The sequence below is a fragment of the Cinclus cinclus genome, chromosome 2, assembly GCF_963662255.1.
Source record: "Cinclus cinclus chromosome 2, bCinCin1.1, whole genome shotgun sequence".
Lineage (NCBI taxonomy): Eukaryota > Metazoa > Chordata > Aves > Passeriformes > Cinclidae > Cinclus > Cinclus cinclus.
Genome location: NC_085047.1, coordinates 42,354,513 through 42,367,208, shown reverse-complemented (window position 1 = coordinate 42,367,208; position 12,696 = coordinate 42,354,513). Strand labels below are relative to the sequence as shown.

The 12,696-nt window shown below is 40.9% G+C and overlaps 1 protein-coding gene across 1 annotated transcript in view; it reads left to right on the top strand.

Annotated features, from left to right (window-relative positions):
• Positions 1 to 862: 862 nt before the first annotated feature.
• PGR (progesterone receptor) overlaps positions 863 to 12,696 on the top strand; it is a 29,594-nt gene continuing 17,760 nt past the window's right edge. Inside the window, exons 1-2 of the mRNA XM_062514458.1 lie at positions 863 to 2,043; positions 3,227 to 3,378. Of these exons, the coding sequence (XP_062370442.1) occupies positions 863 to 2,043; positions 3,227 to 3,378 (1,333 nt within the window). The remainder of the gene's footprint in view (positions 2,044 to 3,226; positions 3,379 to 12,696) is intronic.

Genomic DNA, 12,696 nt, shown 5'->3' with positions numbered 1-12,696 from the left:
CACAGCTTAATCATGAAAAAAATACGTTGAACTTCTGAAGGGGACACTGAAAAACAGAAAGGGAGCCGTCACTGCAAGCAAAGCTTGTCTTTCTCTCTGCTCTCCAAAGCAGACACCTAACCAGAGGCTCGTGCCCTCAGCTCAGTGCAGAGCTGCACTTGTTGGGATGGCGAAGCGAGAGGACGGAGCACGGGCACAAAAGGTGCCGGAAAGGGATGAGGAAACAGGGAGATAATCAGAAGAAGCCAAAAAGCGCTGACCTAAAGCACAGAGCGTCGGATGCGATGGGAAAGGGATGCGGGCACGGCGAGCGATGGGAGGGGGACAGGCGGAGCGGAGGAGGAGCCGATGGAAGTGCCGCTGGAGGAGCAGCGGTTCCCAGAGGCAGCGCGGAGCGGTGGGACCGGGAGGCGGGACCCCGCGCCCCGCAGAGCAGACCCTCGGTGAGGGAGGAGGGGCGGGGAGGGAGGGACGGGCGAGGGGCGTGGAGCCCGCGGCCAGCCCGCCCGGGCGGTGGGAAGCAGTCGGGGGACGAGCGGAGCGCGGAGTCAGCCTGTCCGCCGCCGCCGGAGACTGGCAGACACTCTGCTTTCCTGCACGCCTCCCGCACACGCTCCCATCGTTTCGCCCCTCCAGGCTGCACCGCCCCCGGCCCCGGGTCACACCCGTGCAGCCGGCGGGGGCCGGGGCACAGCCGTCTCCCCGAGAGCTGCACCATGTGAGCAGGACCCGCACCACCGCCGCAGCGGGCACGTCCAGCATGTAAAGAGCCGTCCGGCCGCTCGCACCCCGTCGCTTCCCGGCTGCCCGCGCTCTGTCGCTGCCGGAGACTCGCCGGCGTCCATCGCTGCCCCGGGCCAGCATGACCGAGGTGAAAGCCAAGGAGCCCAGAGCGCCTCCGCCTGCCACAGACGGGGCGGTCCTGCTGCAGGGTCAACCTGGCCGAGATCCCTTCCGCGAGGAAGCGGAGTCCATCGACATTTCCCTGGACGGACTGCTTTACCCCAAGAGCAGCGACGAGGAGGAGGGCGAAGAGGAGGAGGAGGAGGAGGGGGAGGAAGAGGAGGAGGAGGAGGAGGAAGAGCCGCAGCAGCAGCATCTGAGGCAGGAGGACGGCCGGGACTCCCTCTCCTACCAGCCAGGGAGCGGCTCCCTCTCGATCAAGGACTCCCTGGACAGCGTCCTGGACACCTTCCTGGCGCCCGCGGCTCATGCCAGCTCCACCGTGCCCGCGGCGCCCTGGTCCTTCTTCGAGGCGGAGGAGGCGCCCGACGGCCCGATGAGCAGCGGTCCCTCGCAGAAGGCGGCCGAAGCCGCCCCGGGGCCGCCGGGTCCCTCGCAGCCCCCGCCGCGGCCCGCCGCGCTCTGGCCGCCCGGCGACGCCCTGGTCCCCGCCGCTAAGGCGCGGCCGGCGGGGCCGGGGGCCGGCGCGGAGGGTCCCGCCGCGGCGCCCAAGGGCGATGCCCCCGGTGTGGGAGCGCTGCCCGGCGGGTGCCGGGCGGGGGACCCGGGACAGGAATACCTGCACGTGCCGCTGCTGCCGCTCAACTCGGCCTTCCTGGCCTCGCGCACGCGGCAGCTGCTGGACGGGGCGGAGTACGAGGGCGGCGCGGTGCCGCGCTGCTCGCCCCCCGCGCCCGACCTGCCGGCCTACGGCTTCCCGCCGCCCGACGCCAAGGACGGGACCTTCGCCTACGGAGACATCCAGCCCGTAATGAAGATCAAGGAGGAGGGGCTCGGCCTCGCCGCCCGCTACCCGGGCGGCAGGGCCACCCCCGCGGCGGGCTGCCACGACTACCCGCCGGCTCCGCGGGCCGGGCAGGAGCCCTCGCTGGAGTGCGTCCTCTACAAGGCGGAGCCCACCCTGCTGGCCGGCGCCTACGGGCCGGCGGCGCCGCCCGACAGCCTGCCCTCCACCTCGGCCGCGCCGCCGGGGCTCTACCCGGCCCTGGGGCTGAACGGGCACCAGCCGCTGGGCTTCCCGGCCGCCGTGCTCAAGGAGGGCCTGCCCCAGCTGTGCCCGCCCTACCTCGGCTACGCGCGGTAAGGCGGGGGCGGCGGGGCGCTGGCTGAGGGACGGGACCGGCGGGTCGCGCTGCGCGGCGGGAGAGCTCCGCGCCTCCTCCTCATCCTCCTCAGGCGTGCCACGCGGTGGGCTCCTCGGGGAGATATTAACGGGATGCTGAGGAAAGGACGGGCGAAGTTTGAGTTGGCCTTTTCGGGCTTTTCGGCAGTGCTTTGCAGCCCGGTTCGCATTCCCTGCCGCGGTGTCCCGGCTCCGCAGGTGGCACGTCGCGATTTTGGGCACGGTGATGCTCCGGGGATGTTGGTTTGTTATCGCAGCGGGACTTCGGGGCCACCCCGTGTCCGATCCGGTGCCCGGCCCCGGGGAGAGCGTGCAGGTTTTCTAGCTTGCCCTCGCTTCCAGCTATTCATCAATACCTAAACATTTCCCAAAATAGTGTTTCCGATTTGAAAAACAGACAAAAAACCAAAACAAAAAAGCAAACCGCAAAAAAGCAGTTGATTTCACACGAAAAAGAAAACTGAAACTTTTGTATCGTGATTTGCTGGAATGCAATGGAGCACCATCATGCCGAGATGTGCATTACCTAGAAATAGACGCAACAAAATGTGCACGCAATGTTACAGTTTCAATGGAAATCCTTTCTTTTAGTAAATGCAGTTCATTACCTACGTTAGTCTGCGTTTTCTTGGAGGCAAATTGGAAATATCCTTCATATTCCCATCAGACTTAGTTACTGCTGAGAATGCTGCAGCTGAATGGGGCATGAAAAACTAGTTATTAAAGATTTTTCTAGTTGAAATGTCGTATTTCCCATATGAAAGAGGACTTTGAAATTCAATTGACATGTATCTGATTCTGTCTCTGTACAGGAAAAAAAATCAGCATTGTGACTCCACTCACAAGAGTTGTTGATCTGAGGAATATGAACATTTTAGGAGTGTCTAGATGGTATCTTTTCTGCTAAATGGTTTAAAATATTACTTCATGTTTCGTTTTTGTAATGCTTTCCTGTGTTACCATAGTAGAGACAAACCATTAAGCAGAAAGGCAATTATACTTTGGTTTTTTTTGTGTCCTTCTGTATCGTGATTACAAATTTTAAAAGGAAGATTTTAATATAAAACTCATTAATACAGGTAAGTAGTTAACTGTGCAAAGCTAGGTCTTTCATTTCTTTTAATTCTTTTTCTTCTCAAGGCCAGATACGGAAACCAGCCAGAGTGCTCAGTTCAGTTTCGAATCACTACCCCAGAAGATTTGTCTCATCTGCGGTGATGAGGCTTCAGGTTGCCACTATGGAGTGCTTACCTGTGGAAGTTGTAAAGTCTTCTTTAAAAGGGCAATGGAAGGTACTATATGATGCCATTGTTCCTAATTATCTGAAATATGTCTTCTAGAAGATAGGGCATGCTGTTTATTTATTGTTCATTTTTATAAATACTTTAACACTGTAGTGAATTTTTTAAGAATTAACTCTGTTTAAATATTACAGTGGATTTAAAGTTCTTTTAAATATATTAAAGTTCTTCCTCAACTGCTTTTTCTAGTATTATTTGATTTACTTTACTTTTTTGCTATTATTTTTTACTGTTTATCAGTTAATCTTTCCAGGTAGGCAGAGTTAAATAAAAATTTTGTGTATTACCCAACTTGTTTTAGAAAGTATAAATGGTGTTCAAAGGAAAATACTGTGGGTATGAACTAATGATAGGCGGATAAGACCTTATTTTGTCTTTGTTCTCTTTTTGAAGTAATGAAATTTTCTTGCTTTCAAGTCACTGACTTTTGGCTTCCTGGAAGTTATGGAAGTATTTAAAATTTCACTGAACTATTTCAAGTCATAATAGCAATAAATGTGTTTGACTTGTTCCAAATAGTCATTAAATTGCAAAGTCAAGCTGGAAGTTTAATGAAGCAGTAGCAATACCTATGTTTATTTTTAAATTTTGGATTATATTATATGCCTTGTCCACTGAGATTTTGAAGAATACAAGACTGTTTTATATCGGTCAACAGATAAAGCAGGAAAACAAATCCTTCTACTTTTTAGTTTTGATTTTTATCTGACCCTGCCCGAGCTAGGATATTCAGATTTCTGTTCTGTGTGTTTAAAAAAAAAACACTGTTCAAATGGATAGGATTCCTTAAAATAAAACCTGTATCCTGTATTTTCTTGCTGTGATACATAGGTTTTTCCACTTACAGAGTTTGTCTCTCTGCAAATGAAAAGGGGAATATTGGAGAAGTAAAAGCTTAGCATAATAACATAATTAGATTTTTTGTTTCACTGTTCTGTTACTTTCTGCTTTAAGCACATGCTCATGTTCTTCTCTTAACATTAAATATTTGCAAAGTCTTGGTGGTCTAGGAGAACTTTCAAGCCAGTGCCACGTTTTCTCTTAAAGCATTCAATGGGTTTCATGAGAAAACTACTAGAAATACTTGTGTTAAGCTGCAAAGCTCTTAAATCACTTGCAGGAATACATTTAAGTTTCACTGACTCTGCTAGTTGGTCTCTTGGTTTGGCTTCACAATTGTTTGCTATGTTTTGCTACATCAGCCAAATATTTTTTTTAAAAAGTCAGGAAGCTGAAATTTTAATACTAAGTGTAGTGTAATTTATGAGTAATGTATTTTACAATAAATTTTATTTTTTCTTTTTACCTATATAATAACGTTGTAATATTTCCCTTGAATTTGATTTTGTCAGTTTTAGATTTCATCTCTTTTTTATTTTTTTTATTTTAGTACCCAGTTCTGTTTGCAGTAGATGAACCTGCTCAAAAACATTATATTACTGTTCAGCAGAGTTATTTAACTGAAAAAATGTTAAGAAGGAATATAACTTGATGGAAGGAACATCCTAAAGTTGTTTTCATAGGCTATTCAAAGTCTGTATTTGCAATCTGTTACTAGGTTAAGAATATAGACTTATTGAGTCAAAATGAGAGGTCAATGCAGTTACATAAAAAAAAGTCTTAGGTTTTACATAGCAACTTCATAATTTTAGTTTTTAAAGGAATCCACAGACTGAGAGTCTGTTGAGGAAGTGTGTTTGGGTTTTCTAGTAAGGATTTTCAAAGAATGTTCAAAAAGGTGCATCAGAAACCTGACTGTAATCAGAAAAGATACAGGTTATTGAATCTGATGGGAAGCAATGTCAGGCCATGAGCAGTGTGGGGATTGGCAAACTGAACAAATACAGTTGTACCTGTTTTTGTGTAGAAAGTGCAAGACTGCAGGGGGTTCCTTAGAGATGGACTGATGGACTTCTTTTTTTCATTGCAGTGTACTGTATAATTATCAGCCCTGAAATAATCTCAGTTATTGATAGATAACTGATTTTACATGGACTTTAAATACTTTTAAAAAAATTTCATATCAGAAATGATGGTGGGAAATTGCTCTTCTGTAAGAAGAAATGGAGTATTTGTATTTTAAATGCAATAGAAAATAGTTTTTGAAATTCACACTGACAGTCATATAAATTTGAGACATCTTTCTTCCATGAAATGACCCCCTGGCCCATAATTTCTCTGAGTGTAAAGGAATTCTTTACCTTTTAAAATTTTTAGTGCTACTATGGGCATGTGGGTTTTAAAATAATAATTCATAGAAATAAGATGTTAAATATTGTGAGTAAAAATTTCTGGTCAAAACACGACTTTCCGTATAATTTCCATACATTGCTGATATTTATGAGAAATTAAAACACGATTGGAAATAGCTGACTTTTGCTATTTCATGGATTTTCTCTATCTTGAGATTTTTTTGTATGTTATAAAGTTTTGTGCATAGATAAAAAAGTACTTAATATAGTAGCATTACATTTGTTGGAAAATGTCTATTTTCTATTTTAATTATTTCTGTAATCTGAGATGCATTTACTGTTTGAAATCAAACAGCCTATGTATTTTTTGTAGTTTTTTTCACAGAAATTTTTCTATTCATACACCATTTATTTTACCTCCCCAGGTGTGAGGACAATACTTTATTGGTTAAACACTTCCATTTGAATAAAATGGACTCCTATGTTGTCCAGAAAATTCTTTTTGAAGTAAAAACAAGGGATTATTTAAAATACTCAGACTGAACAAACATTTAAAAACTGTATATACTGATTATGATTTGATCATACATTTGAATGTAATGACTACATACCCATACAACTTCACAGGGGCTCAGAGTTGTGTGAGGATCACAAAGATTACTTAAGAATGTTTCTTGACACTGAATTCTAAAACATGTATGACGTTGTAGATACTTTCTGTCTTTTGGGTTCTTGGGTTCCCCATATGTGTCTCTGTATTTATATTTATGAAGAAAAGGTTGGTGTTAATACAATAAACATATTTTTCTCTTGGCACCATCTTGAAGTAGGTTAAACAAAAATGTAAGTCCTTTCTTTGGGAACTTGTAGTATAGCAGATGATATGTAAAAAAATTAGTACTGCAAGTGAGGAGGAAAAGAGGGACAAAGATACTGGTTTGTATTTTCCTAGGCAACATTTATTTGCATTTAGACGTGTTCTTTTGGACCCTTAAAAATAACTAGTAGTCTGTACATTCACTTAATGTACAAAGAAATGACAAGGCTTTTTAAAAATGCTTTAAAGATCTCCTTTGAGCATAAAGAAAACACTAAAAGTTACTGCTATTTATATTCAGTAAAGACATTTCAAAAGACAAAATTGGATTCACTGTGCTGATGGTGTAGTGCTGCTGCTGTCAGTGAGATGAGAGTGATGAGCATTTTGAAGATAGAAATTAAAAAAAACAAAAAGCAGAAATAATATTCAGAATGTGTCCAAGTATGTAGAATTACTATATTTGCAAAGTAATTTGCTGTAGATGATCAGGCATTGATCAGGCATTATTTAAGTGCTACCAATGTATCTCATTCATGATAACAAAGCATGGAGGAGAATATTTCTAACAGGGCATGAGGAGAATGAAGATAAATGAACTTTTACTTTTCTAGGACTAAATTGCCAAATAATCATTAGTGATGTCTTATAAAGATTATTTCATGTAAAACCATGCAAGGCAGCTGTGATCAAAATGCTTGTGGAATACCATGGTGAGGTGTCTGTCCCTGAACAGGAACCCAGTGTTCAGTTTTGGGATTCTGGAATTACACTTTTGCTAACACAGGATTTCTTGGTAGCCTGCATTATTGCCTTCTTGTTGAAAGTGTCTCTTTTTCAGTAGCTCTAGTAATGAAAATTTTAAATTACCTAAATCCTACAAAAAAATTCAAGTGTAATTATTTTTCCTATAATAAAGCCTTGTTTCTTATTTTAGTTCTCTATTTATATTTGCACTTTGTTTGTATTATTGCTATCTGAGGAAAAGTAGTTGCCCAGACCCAGAGTCTGAGACCAACATGAGTACATGACATTACAGCAGTTCAGTCAGAAACTGACTCTTGGTTTGTTTAAACACCTGGAAATGTGTTACAAACTTGACCAAATGATTGTGAAACTTTTGTCTAGTTTTAATATGTGCTTTAAGGTCAGGGTAGCAGTTCTGTTGCATCAGTGGCATCGGGGAATGAGCTCAATCATGTAACAGATAACATTTAACTGACCAAGTGTCAGCTTTTCTAATCTTTGAGGCCTGAATTTGGTAAACTGGCAGAAAGTGGGATTTCCAGGAGGGTTTTCACTGCATAGAGAGGTTTCATGGAGTAATTGATGATGAGCTACACTTACACAGTATGAAGGTTGATCATGACTTCAACCAAACTTTCTGATAAGGTTTATCTGACCTTATCAGTGTTACGATAAGCACTTTTGTGGTGGCAGTGTGATTGACTGTGTACGTAGTGCAATACTGTGCATAAGGAAAAGTGTTTGTCTAAACAGTTATGCTTTTCCATAGCTAAAGAATCTAGAATGGTACAGCATGCCAAATATTTGAAAAAAATGCCAGCCACTAGTAGAAAATCCTCTTTGAAAACAGAGAGGAATAATACTGTTGAGACCCTTTCAGCTGTAAACTTGATTAAGCAGTTGTTAAAAGTTCCTTTTCCTCCTAACTGTAAAGAGTTTTCTAATTTTTAATCCAGCTTTCCAGTCTGGATCTTGGGATCAGAATTTGGTACATCATGTACTGGTAAACCTGATGGTGATGAAATGTTCATGAACTAGACAACATGCAAACACACAAAGCATACACATGGCAAATTGAGAGATAAAAATGCTTTTCACTCAATATAACAGATTTGATGTTATTGAAGTTCTTTTAGTTTGCACATGGCCAAAATACGTAAAAGTGCTGTACAGTAAGCTATTTTCAAATCAAATGTACAAAGTTGCTTTATTTAGGAGCCTAAAATGCAGATGGAAAATGTCACTGTTGTGAGTTCAAAGAATTTGTGTCATGAAAATGAAAAGAAAATCTGCATTGATACAAAATTATATATCTTCGTTATGCTTCGGACTTCAAAAGGATTTGTTATCCAGCAGTATGACAAATAACAATTTGATGAATTGATTTTTATGAGGCACAACAGTGAAGTGAGCTGAGGTGTCATTTGTTCTGGTGCTTTGGCTCTTGTGCTAATGCTGGGCTTCCTACTGCTCTGACTGTGACTTTACCACTGTTCTCCTAATAGACATGGCTTAGTACATGATCAGCTGTGGAAATGTCAGTTCCTAAAATTTTTAGTTTAACTTTTACATAGTATCTTAGAAACATTATCTTATATCATCTTAAACGTATTTTCAGGTGGATTAGAAGCTATTTCGGGTAGTGTAAGACTGCTTGCTTTAAAGAGCACCAGTAACTGACTGCTCAGGCTTGCTAATACCCTGTTCTAACTTCCCATGTGCACAGGGTGAGCAACTTGAACTGCTTATCTTAAGTTCATTTTATGGTGAATGGAGAGAAACAAGAAATTTTAGGAAGAAATTCACTGACATTTCTAATGTGTACTTGTGATGAAAATAGCAGTACTCTAACAGTAACTATTTCTAAGCACTGAGTGTAAAGGAGTGTCAGCTGACCATGTACACTGTCTGCATTTGGCGATATGAATCCTACCTAACCATAATTATTTTAGGTACTAGAATATTTATAAATTCTATGACATAAGTATATAATTAAGTATTTATAGTATATAAAATGTAAGTATTTATAGTAAAACTGTTCTTTGCTAAAAGTAGATTTGGGATTGATGGTTTAAGTCCATTGCCTTAAATTGTGTATTTGTTCCACAGTATTCATGATGTACCATTAGTAGTGTTTTGATAGATAGCTACATTTTAGAATCTAATTAATCAAATAGGATCAAATTAATATAAGGTATTTCAATCAAGAGGCAGAAATATCTGGGATTTTTGCATATAACCTTTTCTCGGCTGCTAATATTTTGGGTTTTCCAACTTTATTGCTCATATAGTGCATGATCATGTCCCTCTAGTTCAGTTGTTGGACAAGTCAAGGAGTATAGGGAAATATACATGAAAAAACTTAGCATGGCAATGTGCTATGATAATTCTACTAAAGTCAGAATGATAGGATGACTGAAATGCAAATATAAAGGATCTTATCTTCACAGAAGAATATAACAGTCAAAAGCAGAACAGTTGTTACTTTAGTGCTGTATACCACTGAAATAGTTGTGTTTTTAAAGCAGGTTTTGTGTTCAAAGCCAACGTTTTGTATTTGTAGAAAACAGACCCCCTATTGACAAATATGCTGACACTTCCATCATTTTACATATTTGTAACCCTGATGTATTTAATTACTTAAAAATTATGACCAAGGAACAATTACCATAAAAAGAACTGGAAATAGTGACTTGTAGATGCTACTGTATCCTTCTGAAAGGGTATTAGCTGTGGAAAGTTTTTTACTGTTGTCAGTTCCTGTATTTAGACTCCAAGACTTTATACATTTCAAGGTGTTGCAGTCTAGGCAAACTGGAAACCAATATGAAACAGTATACCTAATTTTATAGTTCATGATAGTTTCTGTGAATTACAAGTTAATTGTGTTTCATTTTATTTTTCTGTGGTTTTCATTTTGTTTTCCTTCTTTTTCTTATTGGAAATGATGGAACAGACAGGGAAATGTAAAAAAACATAAAAAACCAGGGATTGTAACCTTTCACTCTGTCTAGAAGTGAGTGAAAACAAGGTAGCTACATTTAATTGTTCTGTTTAGTAGATATAATTTAAAAATTATACTCTCTTTGGAGGTTGCTCTTCGGAGAAATTATTTTGGAAGGAAAAAGACAATAGTATCGCAGTATTCACAGCAAAAGGCAGGAAGATTTTGAGATCAGTATACAAGAGGAGGAAGGAGTCAGTCAAGGATTTTATAAACAGTCAATTTTATCCCTTTCACTATGAAACATATTATGAAGAAAGAAATTCTTCATTATTTCAGTTAGATTCCAGGATGGAACATATTCACAAGTTCCTCTGCTTTCCACTCTTTGTCCTCTTTGTTCCACTGAATCCTTAATTCTTTGCTGAGGAGCAGACTTGTATTAATAGCACATCTTTCTTTATACCAGTATAGGCTACCAATAGGCTACTACTCCCACCAGTAGAGTGGAAATGGCAACAACTGCTTAGGAACTGGAAGTGAGAATTTTACTTCAATGGGTCAAGAGGGAAATGTAAATCTTTATCAAAAGATTATACATGGTAAAGTCTGTGATGGATGTGGGTTTTGGTTAAGTAGTTAAGAGACAGAAATCTCACTTCAGGGACTTTTTCTGTTTTTAGAGGAAACAAACAGAAGTAAAATCAGTATTGAATTAAAAAACCCCAACTACATTATCTGAAGTGTGTGGAATCTTGGAGACTAATAGCATGGGATGGCATGCAGGGACATGGAGACTGTGTAGTACAGATTCCTAGTTCTTCAAGATCAGAAAGAAACACATAATGAGAGGTAAATTCAACCCACAATTGCTGTTTTGCATTTTGAAACAGTGTAAATAGAAGAGTGTTGTATTTAGATCTGGGCTAAATTTGATATAATTTTGCTTCCCATTTTACCAAGGATGAACTAGGCCAGACTGTTTGCCTATGTGCAGAAAACCTGTCTTGTCAGAGCATGTTCAGGGTAAGTATTACCCTGTATTTATTCTGACAAGTCAGGTTTTTCACAAGCTAGGGACTAACCTAGTCTGTTGTCTTAGCTTCCAGAAGTCAGATTTTTATTCAAAAGCTACACCTGCACCATTATGTGTTGTTTAGGTGTACAGGTGAACTTATTTTCCATGTTTAAAATTTGAAACCCATGTTTCTTGTCAGCTTCCACAATTCCTTTGTGGTTTTTGGTTTGGTTTGGTTTTGTCTTCACCCGTTGGTTTAACTTGTACTTTCTCAAAAGTTTATAAGATGCAAAACATACTGTTAGAAAATCATTGTGCAAAATCTTGAGGTGAGCCTTCAGGAAGCAAGGAGTCGATGTTGAGAGACATTTGGCAGTAAAATGATTTGCAAAGAGATGCAATAGATACCTGCAAGCTTTAGACAGAAAGCTAAAACTAGACTAAATAAAACACCATGATGTGTTCTGCAAAGGTTGATGGTTTTATACAAAAGTATTGGCAGTTAAGAGAGATACAGGGAGGCAGAATCACATTTGGGAGAGAGAAAAAAGAGTTGAGATAGTATTCTTTTTGCAGATGGAAGGAGCTTAGAGTTTGCAAGCAAGTGCTTTGCTTCTGTGCAGGGTGGCAGCAGTTCAGCCCAGATGCACTTTCTCAAATAACTGATTGTATCTGATACTCCAGGTGCAGATAATGCTTTATGTTGTCCATATTTTGTACATCTGCAAAGTCTCTGCAACTCAGGAGTTTACTGGAGTGATTGTAAGTGACTTAGAGCATGTCAGTGAGTTAATAGTGCAGTTTGTAAAGATATTGTATGTGCTACTTTCACCACTGTTTGGATTGAAAATGTCCCAGTATAGCAGTCATTACAGGACTTAAAATTGTGTTTGCCTGCTTAAATTAGGACTTGCAGCTTTCTAACGCTAATGGATTTTGATGGAAGTTTAAAAAACACTATCCTGCAAGAATCTGGAACATTTAAATGACAGATAAAATCATCTCTGTTTTCTTAGTCAAGCTGGTCATGAACCAATACACTGAGAATGACCCTCAATGTGCACTTTCAAAAAACAGTGAAAAGTAAACATGCATAGAGAACTTAACAGTGGGTGAAGCTTTCTGAAGATGTGGCAATTGTCATAAGGTTCCCAGGTTCATATTTTTGTAAGAAATGCTAATAGCAACGTCTACTTTCAAACTTGTACTCTAGTGACTATACTACTATTATCCTGTTTTTGTTTTTGTTTTTTTTTTTGCCTGAGTATTTTCTTTGCTTGTTTGTTTTGGTTTTTGTTTTTGCGTTTAATATGACAGTAGTCATAGAAAAGACACTGAATATCAAGCTGCCAATTGAATGGTGATTTTATCTTAGTGGGGCTTTTGGGCACTTCATTAGTACATGCATTTGGTATAACTGCAGAGGTTTGGTACTGAGTTCTGTTGGTTTTGGAGGTCCATATCCACAATATTCCATTTAATAATTTACTTTACTGAAAGCTAATTTCATTGCAAGGACTCTGTTTCAATACACTAATGACAGGTTCTTTCTAACAATATCATTCCAAATTAAACAATGAACTAAGGTAAC